Source organism: Felis catus, chromosome D2, assembly GCF_018350175.1.
Source record: "Felis catus isolate Fca126 chromosome D2, F.catus_Fca126_mat1.0, whole genome shotgun sequence".
Lineage (NCBI taxonomy): Eukaryota > Metazoa > Chordata > Mammalia > Carnivora > Felidae > Felis > Felis catus.
This window is the reverse complement of record NC_058378.1, coordinates 14,118,930-14,136,042: the sequence shown is the minus strand read 5'-3', so window position 1 is coordinate 14,136,042 and position 17,113 is coordinate 14,118,930. Positions and strand designations below refer to the sequence as shown.

General features: G+C 53.0%; 1 protein-coding gene and 1 long non-coding RNA gene across 10 annotated transcripts in view; one reads left to right on the top strand and one right to left on the bottom strand.

The window, feature by feature from the left end:
- The window catches only part of LOC102902472, a 37,312-nt gene that overhangs the window by 12,254 nt on the left and 7,945 nt on the right, over positions 1-17,113 (bottom strand). For 6 of the 9 annotated variants that reach the window (XM_023240392.2, XM_023240391.2, XM_045039925.1 and 3 more), the window contains 3 exons: positions 15,598-16,042; positions 15,291-15,398; positions 4,140-4,265 (listed from right to left, as the gene is read on the bottom strand). In XM_023240392.2, coding sequence (XP_023096160.2) covers positions 4,140-4,265; positions 15,291-15,398; positions 15,598-15,769 — 406 coding nt within the window. In that variant the 5' untranslated portion in view covers positions 15,770-16,042. Of the gene's footprint in view, positions 1-3,019; positions 3,344-4,139; positions 4,266-15,290; positions 15,399-15,597; positions 16,940-17,113 lie in introns of those variants that run through there. The other 3 variants (XR_006586890.1, XM_023240390.2, XR_002736743.2) reach the window with 3 other exon arrangements.
- LOC102902652 lies at positions 7,386-16,756 on the top strand. Its single transcript, XR_441394.5, has 2 exons — positions 7,386-10,908; positions 11,491-16,756. It is a non-coding gene; the product is annotated as an uncharacterized LOC102902652 (long non-coding RNA).

Below are 17,113 nucleotides of genomic sequence, written 5' to 3'. Positions count from 1 at the left end.
CCTGTTTCCGATTCTGTGTCTCCCTCTCTCTGACCCTCCCGTGTTCATGCTCTGTCTCTCTCTGTCTCAAAAATAAATAAACGTTAAAAACAATTTTTTTTAAAAGAAAGAAAGAAAGAAAGAAAGAAAGAAAGAAAGAAAGAAAAAGAAAAGAAAGCAAAAACTCACTTGTCCTTTCTAAGCCAAAAGAATAAGGCAACGGTTAAACAAGGAAAATGAGTTGGTGTTCTTCCGTTCTCTCCTTGTTAAATTACCTTCCATTTTATAAAGCACGTCTGTCAGTTTCTTTTAAATAAGGGCAAAATTAGCCTAAGAAATCCATACTCCGGGTCTCATATTTTCAACAGACACTATTATTACACTATCATTATTTATTACATGTTTACTTCCTACATTAATCTGATCTTAACACATTATCAGACGACTGTTTCCTTGCAGGAGGGAAGCTCGCTCTGCAGGCGGTCTCCCCAGCCTGGACTGTATGTGTGTTTGTTTTGTGCAGCTGCACGGATCTGGCTAACTGAGAAGCAATTCTCACGTGACCGAGAATGGCCCCACACTCCTCCCTATCTCACTTCCTTTGTGTGCCTTGCAGAGACATGCAGGGGACCGTGCAAGCCAGCTGTAGAGGCTGCATCAGAGGTTCTGGACCTCAAGTTCAAGGTACAACTTTGGAGGGAGTGTGTAAGGGGCTCTTCTCTCCCCTAACGTGTGCACAGAGAACGCATTCCCCAGTGTCTGGGAGAGACGTGGGTGCCTTTCAAGAACGCCTCACTGGTTATCGCCAAAAACAGAAACGAAAACAGGGGCGCCTGGGTGGGTGGCTCAGTCGGTCGAGCATCCGACTTTTGATTTCGGCCCCGGTCGTGATCTCAGTTTGTGAGTCGGAGCCCCGTGTTGGGCTGTGTGCTTGGGATGCTCTCGCTCTCTCCCTGTCTCTGCCCCCCGCCCCCCCCCCCCCCGGGCCCTGCTGATGCGCGCTCTCTCTCCCTCTCTCTCTCTTTCTCAAAATAAATACATAACTTTAAAAAAGTAAAACAAAAACAAAAACGGCTCCTGGTGATGTGATCACGCACCCGCCTTTTGAGACAGAAGCACGGTGTGATCCACTTGTGGATCCCGACAGTCTGTGTCAGGACAGTTAAGACCTTTGTCCCCACAAAGGTTTGTTGGTCTCTTTTTGCCTGTTCAGCAGACCTGCAAGGGAAGGCAGCTACTATGTCCCTCCCACCCTGCTCCCCAGATAGGGGAAGCTCACACAGCTTTCTGAGGAGCAACTAGAACGGGAACCTAGATTTTTTCCGGCTCATGTTTCTTTTAGCTCGCGTACTTTCTGAACCGTCACCTACCCACGCTTCCCTCCACCCTCCCCTGTTAAGACCTGCTGGGGGGAAAAAGTGACCTTTTTCAGAGTGTGCTGCGGAGTGCGTCTTCAAAAACATGAATTTATTTCCAATCGCTACATTCTCAGGACCCGTCACTTATTTTTACATTGTATGCCTGTTGCTCCGCTAAGTATAAATCGATGAAAAAGCACGCAGACAACCTTGCTATCCACAGATTCTAAAATGATCCCCAGTGTCCCTCACCCTGGTAATATGTAACCTTCTCCCCTTGAGTGCGAACAGGGCCTTGGTTTGCATTCTAACCATAGAATGCAGCAAAGGCGGAAGGGTATCACTCATCCCTGTGTTTCATGATGGGAGTGGCGAAGGCGAAGGGATTTTGCAGATGTAATTAAGGTCTCTAATCAGGTGTCTTTGGGTGACTCACAGGAGAGATTATCTTGGGTGGGTCTGACCTAATCAGATGAGCCCTTTAAAAGAAAATCTAGAGGGGCAGAGACAAAGCATCAGATCCTCTCTCGCACTTGCTGGCCTGGAAGAAGCAAACCTACCAGGAGACGCTTGGGAGGAAATGAATTCTGCCCTATGAACCTGGGAGAGAAAGGACCCTGCGCCCAGAGGAGACCCCAGCTCCAGCGGGCACACTGACTACGGTCTTGTGAGACCCCGTGCAGAGGACCCAGCTAACCGGTAGAAGACGAGACATAATAAACGTGTGTCACTTCGAGCTGCTGAGCTCATGGTGACTTCACGCGGCAGTAAAAACAAATACACTTAGGATCTGAGAAGCTAGTGCTCGACCCAATTTAACAAATGTCCGTCGAATCCAAGACTTGCCAAGAAATAAAGAATTTTTTTTTTTTAGCTTCTGAACTATTACATAAATAAGAGGTAAAGGTGATATGTAACACTAATAATTATACCATGGTGATAAAACCAATCTTGCCATTTAGGAACAATAGCGACGGCAGTATTTTCTCCCTCATTCTCTCCCGGTCTCATACACACAGGTGCTCAACCGGCGACTTGCGGAAAGGTCCTAGTGGTAACGTTAGCAATCACATTGAGAATCACAGGATAATTATTCCATGAAGGCATTTTTTTTAAATTTTTTTTTTCAACGTTTATTTATTTTTGGGACAGAGAGAGACAGAGCATGAACGGGGGAGGGGCAGAGAGAGAGGGAGACACAGAATCGGAAACAGGCTCCAGGCTCTGAGCCATCAGCCCAGAGCCTGACTCGGGGCTCGAACTCACGGACCGTGAGATCGTGACCTGGCTGAAGTCGGGCGCTTAACCGACTGCGCCACCCAGGTGCCCCCATGAAGGCATTTTTAATTTCTCTCACGGCTTAGAGGGGTCATCTTGGAGAGGAAGAGTGGGTTCTAAGGGAAAATCACAAGAAATGCTTTCCCCGGAACACTAGGATTTCGAGAGTACGCCCATCCTAAGCATGCAGACTCTTGGAGACAGTGCCCCAAACAGTACCTGTGCTAGCAGGAACTCAGTAAGCACCTAGTAGGTACTCGGCAAATACTGAATATACAAAAGTGGAAAATCACCTTCACTTTTTTTTTTTTTAAGTTTATTTTTTGAGGGAGGGAGAGGGCACAAGTCAGGGCGGGGCCGAGAAGGAGGAGACAGAGAATCCCAAGCAGGCTCTGTGCTGTCAGCACAGAGCCTGACGTGGGGCTCAAACTCACGAACCGTGAGATCATGGCTTGAGCCGAACTCGGGAGTTGGACACCTAACCGACCGAGCCACCCAGGCACCCATCATCTTCACTTTAAAAATGTCAGATGAAATGGTCTGGCTATGACACGGTCATCAGTGGGGTGGACTAGAAAGCTTAGCGATCCTTTCGAATACGAGCTTTTTTCGTAAAAGCGTGGGGTTTTCTTGCTGTCACGAGGGCTGGTGAGCAGAATGCAGCGAGGGCGGCGACAGTAACCTGGCCGGGTGGGGATGTGTCCACCTGCCCAGAGTTGGTGCAACCACTGAGAAGACAAAACCGAGGAAACCAGGTAGCACCAACGGAGCTCACCGGTAGAAGGAATGGAGAATATGCACTTCTGCGCGCACCCCCTCCCACGGGAAGCCCGTTTGCCATCAAATACAAAAATAATATTGACGACACAGGATGGGGGTGAGAGGTCGGTTGTCCAAAGCCTCGGGCGGTGGCCGTGTGGTAACCATAAACGGGACGCCAAAGAGAAGCCCAGGCATTTGCTACGAGCTGTGTAAACTTGGTCAGGTCACTTAACCCACCACCCAAGCTTTGGTTCTTCCCATTGAAAACCAGGGATAACGACAGTGCCTACATCATAGCAAAACTGTGCCGCGCGACCATGAGACTAAAATAATTCACAGTGGCGAGCCAGGAGAGGGAGGGCGCACAGTCAATATTCATGATTATTATTCACAGCGGTCAGCCTGAAAGGTAAATGGCAGGAGGGGCTGGTTGGATATTGCAATGTCTGGGGAATGCTTCCCAATCTGCCTCTTATTCCAGAAAATTCCACGTTGGTCCCGTGACCCCACTAACACCAGTGCCAGCTGGTTTCAACAGGGAGTGCTGGGCCGGCAGAGGCAGCCCTTGTGCTGTGTGTGAGCTGTTGGCCTATTGTCACCGTCCTCGCCTGGGATGGCAGTGGCGGCGGCCCGGCCTTCTTTCCAGTCATGCCCTCCTCCGCCCCTGTCACCCCGCCCCCGGGCCCCATTCTCTCCCTCTGCTGTGCCCAACAGTGGCCTTCTGTCTCCTTTTTGTTCCTGCTTCCGCTGAGCCACACTTACCCCAGTTCACGAGCTCTAGATCTGTCCTCAGAAGCCCCGGATCCCGGAGGTCAAAGTGGGACCAGGCTGGCTCACTGGTGGGCGCTGTGCTTCGCGGGGAGTCGGGGGCGGGGGGGCTCCTTAAAACTGAGAACAGAAAAAGGCCCTTTGACCAAGGTGAATTCAAAGCCCCCCACTTCTGGCCACGGCGAAGAAAACAATAATCGCGTGGAGAGGGGGCCGCCCACACTGTAGTGTCTGAGACAGGACCCGAGACCTTCCCGGGAAGGGGAGAAATCCTTTTTGGCTGACTCCCCTGACTCTGTGCTTCCTACAATTCTACAACAAAGATCCAGGAACATGAGAAAAGGAAACTGAGAAAATGTGTCCTGGGATCCAAATTTAAGCCAAGAACAGGACAATGTGGGCCAAATGGAAATAAGGCCAAGAGTACTTTCTTGGGGCCCCAGCTTTTTAGTTTTTTTTTGTTTTTTCACATGCCCAAACCTGTTTCGCTGCTTAGTGTGAACGATAGTTCTGGGATACAGTTCACTACGGGAAAGGAAATTTAATTAGCTCGGGCGAGCTCACCTTCCATCCAAGGTCGACATAGTCAAATGGCACATTAACCGTGATTGCTGCCAATGGATTTGTGAAAAAAGGAATAGAGAGAGGAAGGGAGGAAGCTGGGGGGGGGCGCGGAGAGAAAGAGGGAGGGGGAGGCAGGTGACATACTTTAATTAAGAGTCATACTGACAGAGGTCAACCTACATCATATGCAGAAAGCAACGGTCTCCCCTCCTTGCCACCCAGTCCCAGTAAATTCCCAGATCACATTACGCACGTGCATGGACCGCTTTGCCTCACACGCTCTCTATCACATTCACAGGAATCTAAGTGAGCAAAGTTCTATAATTAGGACTTGAAAGGTACCGATAACAACCCACGTTTGTATGCCGCTTTACAGGTCGCAAAACAGGTGCACTGTCATGACTACGTTGGGTTCCTCGTGACCGTGCCGGGGCGGAAGGACGCCCCTGTCCCCGTTTTACAAGTGAGGACACTATGCTGAGACTTGCCACCGGGAGGAGGTCACAGAGTTTCAAGGGTCCCAGCCAGGACCTGATGCTCAAACTCAAGACCTTTCCCACACCCTGGGAGAACGGTAGGGCCAAGCAAACACAGAGGGGGAAACAGAGGCACAGACTAGCGTAGTGGCTTGACAGATGACGCAGTTGGGAGCATTAGCCCTCCGTTAGAACTCTTCAGAGTTTCAGCTTACTAATATTGACACGATTATCTAAGTTCTCGCGAGAAAGGCCGTATATCAAGAAAGCATTACACTTGGTAGGAATCGGAACGATTTCGCCGTACGACGTCCTGTCTTCTCCATGTGCCGGTGTGATTATTTCGCACTGAATTATATGCGTCCTATGAATAATGTCATTTCCAGAATAGAAGTAGAGAGCTCCAGGCCCTTTTACAATCCTGGGCAGAGAGTCTGAGCAATCCAGCTCATCTGAATCACCAGAAAGAGGCAAGTCTCAATTTGGAATCACAAAATAGATGATGCAAACGTTTCTCAGCCCTGCAAGGCGAGGGAAGCCTGGGCAGAACCAGGATCCGTCTGGAAGGCTTGGCTGCTTCTCTCCTGCCCGCTTTCCCTTTGACCGGCTGTGGCGTGTCCTCCGGGGCCCGTCCTCCACCTCGAAATTTCCTCGTGAGCTTGATAGCTCGGCCGGCCGGCGGGGCCGAACCAGGGACCTTTGTACAAGGATGCCGTCTCGGGCACAGGAGAGACACATTCTGCTGACAGCTCCGTTCAGACTACAGCCCTTCGGCAAGGCCCCAGTCCCAATCACCGGCCGTGAGCACTGCAGGCTGTATGTGTTTTTCTCCTTCTGAGCCCTTTGGTTGCGCTTTATTGTTTTTCCTACTTAGAAATTAGGCTGTCTCCATGATGCGAGACATCCTTCCTTTCTAGAATTTCCAGGAAGCACATTTCCCTCCCACGTGTTAGAGTTAATGTAATTGAAACCAAAGTTTGAGGCCATTTCTCCTAATTCAGGAAAAGTTGCACGCTTGGCAATGCAAATGGAAAGAGACAAAAAAAAAAAAAAAAAAAAAAAAAAAAAAACCAAAAAAGCTGGTAGTGGATTTTTGCGGTGTTTTTCTCATTTTGGTTGTGTGTGTATGTTTCATAAAGCGCGCAGGAGAATTAAATTCAAAACACAACTGCTGGGAGAGCTAGAAACTCTTGTAATTCATGTTGTGCATAATGCATTTGGCAGGCCCGAGCACAGAAATTTCCAGAAGTGTTTGCGTGGCAGCCGTGCTTAGCCAATTCACATTTTTTAGCCGTCCTGGCCAGCTGCCCAGCCTACAGAAAAAGTCTTGTATCTCCACAAGTTTGGCCGGCCTCTCTGACGGGTTTCCAAACTGCATGGCAACGTTGGATAAGCTTATTTTCAAGAGCCAAAAATCTCCAGCTACTTATATTGTTACCAAATACCAGATGTGCTTAATACAGAGCGAGCAGAGCCAAACCCAGGGTAATCAAATAACCTATCATTACCATTTTCTAAAAACAAAAAATGCAATTGGAACACCAGATTACTGTTTTTCTTTGTTTGCTTTACGCCCTATTACTGGAACCCCTGGGGTGTTGGGAACAGGGCTCGGGCGGGGAGGCCAGCTTTGGCAGCGCAGAAGACGCTGTTTACAATCACACCCTGCACATCTGAAACATGTGTGAGAAAGTCAAGGCCCCAGCAGATTTCTTCCAGCCCCGCCGCTCGCAACGCCGTCCCCGGCACCCCCCCCCCCCTTTCCCCGGGGAGGGGCTCTCGCCACCGCCCCGGAAAACACGGCAAAGTTGAGGTGCGCTGGGATTTGACCTTGAAGGAGAGGAATGTAGAGGGAGACGGGAGGGTAAGAGCTGGGACTTCACAAATTAGAGGGGATGCAAGAGTTGGAAGCTGCTGCAGCGGCTGCCGGAACAATGCACGGAAGTCCTGAAGGGCTTGAAGGCACACGGGGATGCTGCGTGGCTTTGTCAGAGGTCCTGGCTGGGCTTCAGCTGGTAGACCTCCGAGTATTGAACACAAAAAGCCCCAATTCCATTTTCCCCTCCTCTCATTGCTATAAATTCCTTCTTTCTCCTTCCCTCTCTCCTGTCTTCCCCCTTCCTTCCTTCCTTCCCTCCTCCCCTCCTTCCTTCCTCCCTTCCTTCCTCCTCTGCTTCCTTCCCTCCTCCCTACCCTCCCTCCCATCTCCTTCCTTCCCTCCTTCCTTCCTTCCTCCTTTTCTTCCGTCCTTCTCCCTTCCTTCCTTCCTTCCTTCCTTCCTTCCTTCCTTCCTTCCTTCCCTCATTCCTCTCATAATTTTCTGGGAACACCGTGGGAAGAAAAGTGTGGCTGCCACATCCCCTGTTGCTCAAACCTCTAGGCCTTCTGTTTTGCTAGTCCTGCCTCCCCAAACTCACAGGTCTGAAGACACGACAAGAGCAAACATTCTTCGCACCCCGAGGAGGTTGGTGACCCCGGTAAATGGCAAGCATGAGCAGCAGGGGTGATTAGAGACAGAGATGGCATCTTGCCATAAGAAATTGGAGAGCCAGTAACGATTCCGAAAATATCTGTGATCTGCATTAAGACAACTGTATAAATAAAGAACTAAGTGACTCGACCCTTGGAGAGCTGTTTCGAGAAAACCGTTCCTAAAAACGTATCACAATCCAACTGGGCCTTGAGGACCACGGTGCCAAGCCAAACTCAACGAGAAGATGCACAAACTCAACGAGAAGATGTTTTCCTTAGTGTGGAGTCATCGGGGGGAAACGCCGTGAACTTGGTCTAACGAGCAATGAAATGCTTTGAAAATATTTAAGTGGATGTGTACCATAAAATAACGTGGAACGGGCGTCTACAATACCTTTTGAACTTTCCTCCTGGCTGTCCTCACACGTTTTACACATCGGGGGTGTTGCTGAAAACTTGAGTGTGAATCCATATGCTAAGTGGAATTAGGTTTTAAATATTCTAGGGATACTCCTGGCATGGGGGAACCCCGTACCCGGGAAGAAGCCACAGAGAAAGTCAGTACCTACACCGATGGTCTCTGCTCTGTTTGGACGTCCCCCCGCCCCTGCCCTCGGCCTGTGAAGAGCCTTTGAGGACACGCATCAGCAGCGCCTTGCTCTCATTGCTGGGTCAGGGGAGGAAAGGGCCGGTCCTGGGGAAGGGTCAAGGGCAGGCTGTTTTGTTCTCCGGCAGCAGCACAGAGCAGGCGAGAGGAAACCACCCAAGTGATGAGCTCTGCAGAGGACAAGTGAAGCCTGAGTCTAAACACAAACGTTGAGGAGCTCATCTCCTTGGAGCTGTTTATATTACATAACTCAAATAAACACAGCAGCGCGAGATCGGTTCCCTTGGCGAGGGCCAGGACCACAGGGCCGAGAGGCAGACAAAGGGCGTCTCCTCCCGCCCCGCTCAGAAACGGGCTTCCTTAAAACAACGACCCGACTACAGCAACACTAGTAATACACAGGGGCACAGCAGCAGGGTTTAGCAGGATACCCTGAATAAACTAGACCAGAGCCACTCGAATGAGGACCGGAAGGTGTCTTTCTTTTCTCCGGCTAAGCAACAGACCCTGATCAGAGCGAGAAGAAACAAAGCTGACCCTGGAATGATTCTTTGCATTTGCAAAGGAGGGAAGCCAGTCACCTGCGGTGGTTCTCTCAGTACTCAGAGCCGCTGGGAAACCAGGGAGGACCACAGTGGCTACCTGCCCAGGCATCGGAGGGGCAGCCGACCTTCTCAGACTTCAGCCCTTCGCCGCCCCGAGGCAAAACAGGGGGGTACCCCAGCCTCTGGGAAGCATCGGGCAGTTTCCATGGCATCTATGTGAAGAAGAAGTAGAAGAGGAAGAAAAAAAGAAGTTTCCAACTCGGTAAATGAGCACAGGCGCACAGGCCCGACGTCTGAACGAAATCAGAGAGCCTTGAAATTGAGAGCAGGCGAGAACCTACTGAAACCTTTTTCGTCAGTGGCCTGCAGTCTCCTGGGACACAAGCCCTATCGTATGCCAGGGGACAAGAATAGAACCAAAAATTGAGAACACAGCCCTTAGCACGGGCTGATGGCATTGGTTGCCAACAGTTGCCCCATTAGTAGGCTATGGGGACATGCTAGGGAACATTTTCTCTGCGAGGCTTGTGTTTAAAAATATATCTTGCTTCAGAGCTGGCCCTAGGCGTGGCTGGGGAGTAAGAGCCTCCTTTTTCCGTGCTGAGAAGGTGCCAGTCACTCTGTGATTCACTGCCGATCCCTTACCCCTCTGAGCCTGCCCCTTACGTGCCGTGTGACAGTCACCCAGACCTCAACCCGGCCCGTGGCAAGTTAATGTTTCAGATGATTCCTGGATGGAAGCCACGCTCCGGGATTGCCCTCCCCCATGAACTTGCTGGATGCACGCAGGGCCAGGGCTGAAAGACGGTGGTCATTACGAAGGGCTCTGACCTCTTCTCACCCTGTGGATGTGTCCCTGGAGACATTTCTCTCTCCATTTCCTTATTCCCAGACGGAGGCAACAGTTCCTGCCCACGTCCCAAGGATGTTTAGAAGTCATGGCTAATGGAAATGACCGAGAAGCTCTTGGCAGATGCCCAGTTCAGAATCGCGTGCTGAATGACGGCCTCCCTCACCCACCCTCTGTACCGCATTACCTACGTGCCCTGCTCTCACCGCTCTGCTGACCGCCCTGGGGCGCGAAGCCCGTCTGCCCAGAGGTCCTGGGGTCCGCTAGAGAAGGTTCCCTTTGCGGGAACCACTGCGATCCCCGCATGGCCGAACTCGTATTCCGGGTCGGAAACAACAGGTGATAGATGAGCTGCAAAAGTCTGAAAGGCTGCCAGCATCCAGCCGCGGGCACCCAGGGCTTGGCGCCCCTTCCCCCAGAGGGGGTGGAAGTGAATCAATCGACATGGTGGGGTCAAGTTTGAGTGTGCCTCGGCGAAACCCTGGGGACCTCCTTTCTTGAAAAACAACTGGGACAGGGTGACAGCTGTTCAAGGATGCCAAAGAAAAGGGTCCCCCGGGGAAACCTCCCCAGGGAAGTCTCTGCCTGCAGGAGGCTGTGAGTGACACAGAAGACAGTCGGCAGGAGTGGGCACAGCCCGGCCCGGGTGAACTCTCCGGGTAGCCAGCGATCGGAAGCACCGTGCACGGGTAAAATCTGGCGGTAACCAGGACCGCGGTGGCAGCGGTGACATTGACTATCACAGACAGTGGGGCCTATCGAACCGTAGACCGTTCTGAAGCTGTGGCCCCTGTAAGGACTTGGCTGCAAAATGGCTACCATATTGGAATCGTCACAGCTCTTTTGGCCTTTATTTATTTTTATTTATTTGAGAGAGAGAGAGAGCAGGAGAGGGGCAGAGAGAAAGAGAGAGAATCCCAAGCAGGCTCCACACTCAGCATAGACCCCAACATGAAGCTCAACCCCACGACGGTGAAATGACCACCCAGAGGGACCACGTGACCCTCCCCGTTTGCACATGGGCCGCCGCCTCTGAGGCAGGCTGGGAGACTTCCTTGTGTGGAAGTCACCAGACTTCGATCCCCAAGACCTGGATTTGACTCTGGGATCAACCACTTCCTAGCAGTGTGAACTGGGCCACAGCAGCTAACCTTTCTGAGACTCAATGGTCCCATCGATAAACTGGAGCAAACGATGCCTCACCTCGGCGAGGTGAGGGGCCGTCAGAGGAAGCACGCAGCCCCAGGAGGTGAGATAAATCAGCAAAATCCGAATCTGGGTACAGGCGTGACCTCTTAGCTTCGGAGGCGAGAAGCCTCATGGTCACCTGGCAGGTGGGGGCGGCTGGAGGCCTCGGCCTCGGCCTTGGGAGCAGGCGTCGAGCCCTGGAAGTCAGCCTGCCCACCTCCCCCTGAGAGCTGGCAACAGGGCCGGAACAGGATCTGCTCGTCCCTGTAATCCGGAGCATTTGCCACCAGGTTGCAGTGGCCTCTCTGACAGTTTCGCAGGTGACGGATCTTCCTCCATGTTCTCCTGGGCCCATCGCGCTCCCGGCCGCAGAGGGGACGCGCCCTCTTTCGGGCCCCCAAGGCACCCCCCCCCCCGCACCCAGTGGAATCGAAGGCCCCCAAAAGAGCGCAAAGGGGAGTGCCCTGGGCACCAGGGAGAACGAGCCTCCTTGTATTCTTTCTAGATGAATCTCCGGGCCTGCAGCAGCCCAGGGCGCATCCCAGGCCTGCAGCAAACCTGTCCGCTGCGGGGCTGTCTCGACACGCTGTTTGGAAAGTCAAGATTTTCAATGTAAACTTTGTTCTCCCTTTCCTTTCTTCAGGGATTGATTCACAGATGCGGCTTCGTGCCCCGCTTCCTCTCCACGGCTCCGGTGCCGAAATCCGAGGTCACACGACATCGCTGTCAGAACAAGTCCACGCCGCCGCCGTCCTATCCGAGAGGCCCGCGCCGGGGCGGCCTTGGCTCCTGAGCCAGCCCTGGTGTAGGGTTCTCGGTGGCACTATTTTTGGCAGATTTTTTTTTTTTTATCCTTGCTCTTTATCACAAGCCTGTCGGGCAAATGACAGAGGAATTGCAAGCTTGAATGGGCTTGTCTGACAGGCCAACTTTCATCCCGGGTGCTGCTGCCTGACTTTGAAAAAGGAACTCTGGGCAGAAGAGAGTAATTTCACACTGATTCCTCGCCGTAATTTGCTTTGGGGTTGAAAACGTCGCGTTTCAATCATCCCCGCTTCGCGCTGCGGGGGAGGAGACGGGCCACGCGTGCAGGTGACGCGTTTGCCGCGGGCCCGCACCGAGACGACTGCCTCGCTCTGAAGCAACAGCCCTGAGACATACGGGCGGGCACGCCAAGGAGCTCTCCACCAGCCACAAACGAGTACCTTCGGAGGAGCCCATAAGAAATGGGTTCTGGTAGAAAGAGAGAGCCTCCTAGGACACGGAGCCTCATATCGGACACCTCCATCATTCAAGAATCCATTAGAACGTCTTTCTCCCCCAGGCCCACGTTCCACGGAGGAGTTGGGTGGCTGCAGGCAAACCGCAAACGTAGGAGGGTCCGAGACAAGCGTGCTCAGCTCGGACAGGCGTGAGCTGGGAGGTACGGGAGGGAAGGGGAAAGTGGCGTCCAGGCCAATGACAGCTGGCGAGGCTGTGCGTGAAGCATCCGCCGGGGACAAGGACAGGGGCTCGTGGGGAGGTTAGGGGACGTGGTCGTTCCCGGGTCAGCAGCAGGAAGCGATGACTTCTCCCGCGTCATAAACCGTCCCGTCCTTCGCCACCTCTCTCCACGCTTACTCAAGAGGCCACACTGCCTGACACCTGCTGAGTTTTCCTGGGATGGCTTCGAAATGGTTCACGTCCTTAATCTTGCTCCTCAACTGGATTGTAAGTTCTCTGAGGTCAGGAACCCATACCTAACCCTCTCTGCGTGCCCCGAAGCTCCTTCCTAGGGCTGAGCACAAACCAAGACTCAATAACCGACCGGAGTCTATCGGAGACTTTCACACACCGCTGACAAAGATTCAGCGGTACTGGAGGGTTTGCTCCAGGATCAGCCAGCGTATTTCTCAGCGAACAAATCCAAGCTTGTTCTCGGCGGGACATCAGGCTATTGACGGTCTGTCCAGCCGGACTTTTGGGCCTTCTTGGCCACGCCTCACATGCTGTAGACTCCAGCTGTGTGGAACCGAATGCTCTCGGCGCCTCTGTGCCTTTGCACAGGCTGATCCCTTGGCCTGGCTGCCCTTCCCTCATTCTTCCATCCGTGGACTTGGCGTTTCGGCTCCAGGTCAACCTGCCCCTTCCCGCAGGGCGGCCAGCATCCCTTGGGCAGAGCTGGTGAGGCCTCCGCCTGTGGGTCCGGAGTACTTTCCAGAGGCCTGACAGGACAGGTGGCCTGGTGGCCCTGCCATCCGGTTGATGCTGTCTGCTTGCCCGATCTGCCCCCTTCGTCATCTCTCAGCTTTGGCTCTCGGCGCAGTGCCTGGAACTTGGTAAAGGTTTATCGAATGAATGTGTCTCCCACATTTGGCCTATCATGGCGACGGCAGTCAGGGCCCAGCAGGTCATGTGGGGACACAGCAAAAGACGTGAGACCAAACGAACGCTTCGGAGGGAAGCAAGGCCCTGGGGCCCTCCCGATAAGCTGGGGCACCTGGGACCAACCCCCAGCTGTGAGGTTGGGGGAAGTGACACTTGCTTTCTGGAGCCCCGGCCTCATCTCGGGACCTCACTCCACCTTGTGGGGTTTCCAAAACGTCATGCAACCTTCTCATGGCCTTTAGTGACACGGCCGGACCGGGCGATTATTCCTGGTCTTCAGTGATGGGTGTGGGTGTGACCAGGCAGCAGCAGCGTGTCGGGCGGAGAGGGTGGTGTTACCCCTGGATGCGGGGGAGGTGGCGAAGATCGTGGACTCCAGCCTGGCCTCACACCCAGCCCCCACCCCTGCCCCGCCGTGCGACGCGGTGGGAAGGCCTCAGCTTCCCCGCGCATAAAGGGTGAAGCAACCCCCACGGGGTCGTTCAGAAAGTCGGGCAAACGGACGCGTGTGAGCATCGAGGGGAATGCCCGGCACGTGACGATGGCTCCTGAAAAGCCAGCCCCCGTCATTTGGAAGCGGAAGATGAGTGTCACATCTGGCTTTCTCCACTTGCAGGTTGTGGGAGCTGAGTGGGTCAAGGTGTCTTACCTCTCCACTCACATTCTCTGGTTCCTGAGAGGAGAGCGGGACTGCTGCCCTCACCGGCTGTCTTGAGACACAAGGAGATAATGGGAGGGAATGTGCTTTGCGAGCCACGCGTTTTCCTGGGGTAGCTGTGAGTTGCCTGTGCGAAGGCACTGAGAGGTGAGGAGACCTTGGAGATCCTGCCACGTGAGAGCTACCCCTTAATGGAGACAATGACCGTCTAGTAACCAAACTTGTAATTTCTGTAAAGCGCATGTTTTGACAGCCACCTGGGGTGGGGGGGGGGGGGTGGGGTCTATTAGTGACCCGTAGGCAAAACTGTGACTCTCCCAATGCAAAGTTCAAGTCTGAGGGTCCACTTGGCTGAGCCACGGTTCCCAGACACGTAGTCAAACATTATCCTGGACGTGTCTGTGAGGGTGTATCTGGATGAAATTAACATTTAAATCATTGGACTCTGATCCAATGTCCTCTATAATGTGGGTGGGCCTCATCTAATCAGTTGAAGGCCAGAATTGAACAAAAGACTGACCCCCCCACCCCACACACACACCCATCCCCACGCAAGAGGTAATTTTGCCAGCAGACTGTCTCTGGACTTGAACTGTGGCATTGACTCTTCCCTGGGTCTCTAGCCGGCCAGCCTACTCAGCAGACTTTGGACTTGCCAGCCTCCATAATCACCATAATTGTGCTAATTACCTAAAATCTCTCTCTCTCTCTCTTACACACACACACACACACACACACACACACACACACACACACTGTTGGTTCTGTTTCTTTGAAGAACCCTAATGTACCCATAAACATTTGGAGTCCTCAGATAGCTTTAAACTAGAAACTCTAACAGTCCCAGTGAACACAGATTTCACAGGGAGGCCAGTTTCAAACACTAGCCGATCCTAAGCGTGACTTTGTCCTGCCTCGCCTGTTCCCCCCCATGGAAACCGCACATGCCCCCTCTTTCTGCTCCCTGACCGCCCCCGGTGCTTACCCAGGAGACCCTGCATGGTGTCCCGTGCTCTCTCAAGGGAACGGTGACTATAATAAAATCTTTAAAATTTCTCAGCCTCTCTCTGTCTTCACCTGCATCTGGTCTTTCCACACCTCACCCAAGGTCATGTGATAAAACAGACAGTGACTGCAGCCCAGCCCTAGGGGAACCGTGGGCCAGCCTCCAGGGATGGGCAAGTAGGTTATTTGGCCCCGTCACGTGATGCCCTGCTAGATGCCAAGGTACCACACTGTGAGATCGAGGGCTGACAGAGAGGCAGTCCGCTTCTCAAGCAGCCTGGGCCAAAAGAATCGTTCCTTGCAGAAAACAGCAATCATCATCCTCATATAAACACGATCTGGCCCTCCAGAGAGCCTGAGTGAGCCATGTCCCCAAGTGAGAGCAAATGTGCGTCCAGAGGAAGCGTATTTACCTGCTCGCTCAGGACCCACGGCAGCCTCGGCGCCCTGTTCCCGTTCCTGTCTCTGTTCCTCGGGGCGTGTTCCTGAAGCATCTGTGTCTGAGAGCTCATTCACCTCACCTGCGGGGAGAGGAGGGCGGTGACCTCCCAGGAAAGAGTTAAATCCCCCTGGGTGACTCATAAAGTCACAGAATCATACAATTACAGAACCTGAGAATGTCAGAGCCTGGAAGGGAGCTAGCGGGTCATCAGGGTCCAACACCCCTCATTTTGAGAAGGAAACAAATAATCCCAGCTGAAACCAAGACTCCCCACTCACCTGCAGTCCCCATTATGGAGTCCCAGGCGAGGGCTAATTTGACCGTGGAATCGGAGAACAGCTTTGACCTGCAGCCAGAGTTCATTTGGTGGGATTTCTCGCTGACTGAGTAATTGATGCAAGGGTGCATCCCCCCTCTGTCCCGGTTAATCTGCCTATTGTCCCCGTCCATCTATCCCACACCCCACTAAGAACCGAGGCAGGTACAGGAGGAACACAGCTTTGGTTTGCTCTCATTTCCTCCTCCTCCTCCTCCCTTTCGGTTCTCCTCTCCGACTGAGGCTGAAGATTGAAGAGTTGTGGGAGCCGGCTCAGCCCAGGGGCGGGTGCGGAAGAAAGGCCAGCAGCAGCCAGTGTCACGGCGGCATCTTTGAAACTCTCCGAGTCACTCACACGCCCGCGGTTACAGGCAGGACTGCTTGACAGAGCGGATGTTAGAAGGCACCTGATGAAGAAGACACCCCAAATGATAAGGGGCTGAAAACAAGCGCACCTCTGGTCTTCAGGATGTCTTCCGATGCCAGGACCGGGGGGCCGTGGGACGGCACTGAGGACAGACGTAAATGAACCACCGCCATTGGGGGCCGTGCCTTCCCCATTCCCCATGGCCAGGAAAACTACCCACCAGGCCCCTGCTGGGGGTCACTGAGTTAAACGCGACAGCTGCTTATGAAAGGGCCTGGGTGAATCCACGAGATCAGTAATGACGCCGCTTTTTAAAGGAGCTAAGAGAAGGGCAATTAAATCTTCCGCTTCGGGCCATATAAACTGATCTCCACAGGAGGGCAAGAATTAATTTCACTCCAAACACACAGGCCCGCCCAAGCCCTCCGACAGCCTTGTATAATGGACCCAGCGCATGGCGGGGAAGACAGAGGGAAGGCGGCAAGATTTGTTCCAAGCACCAGGTATTAGCCAGCACACAAATCAGGAGCTTGAACTTGATGGGCCTCAAGGCTGATCCAGTGTGGCAAATCCTGGGCTTCTTACGGCTTCTCTCCGTACTTGGTTTATTACACACAATCTGTACAGGGGCTGTTTCCACACTTAATGGCAATCCTGAATCACTATCTATTTCCCATCTTCGCCTGCAAAATAGCAACCCAGAGCGGGTGCTGCACCATAAATACTGGGCCCCATAAAGCCACTGCTGTATAGATTTGCCTTTTTGTGCGTGTGTGTCTGATTCACTCGCGCTTTGGCTGCCTTCCAGGCTCTAGGAGAGGAAAAAAACCATCCCGAGCATCCCAACAGCCTCATTTTGATCTGTGATACTGAGCAACTCATTTCCACTTCACAGGCTCTGCTGAGCTGTGCCACAGAAAGACAAATCCCAGACGTGGAAGGGGCGGGAGGAGGGGGAGGGGGAGGGGGAGGGGCCGGCGGGGAGGGAGGACGGTGGAGGGGAGGGAGGGAGGGAGGGAGAAGATGAAAGCAGAAAAGGACCGCATTTATTAAGCTGTTTTTCTTTTGGTGAAAAGAAGCATTTATCAGTGATTTCATATATCATGTGAGA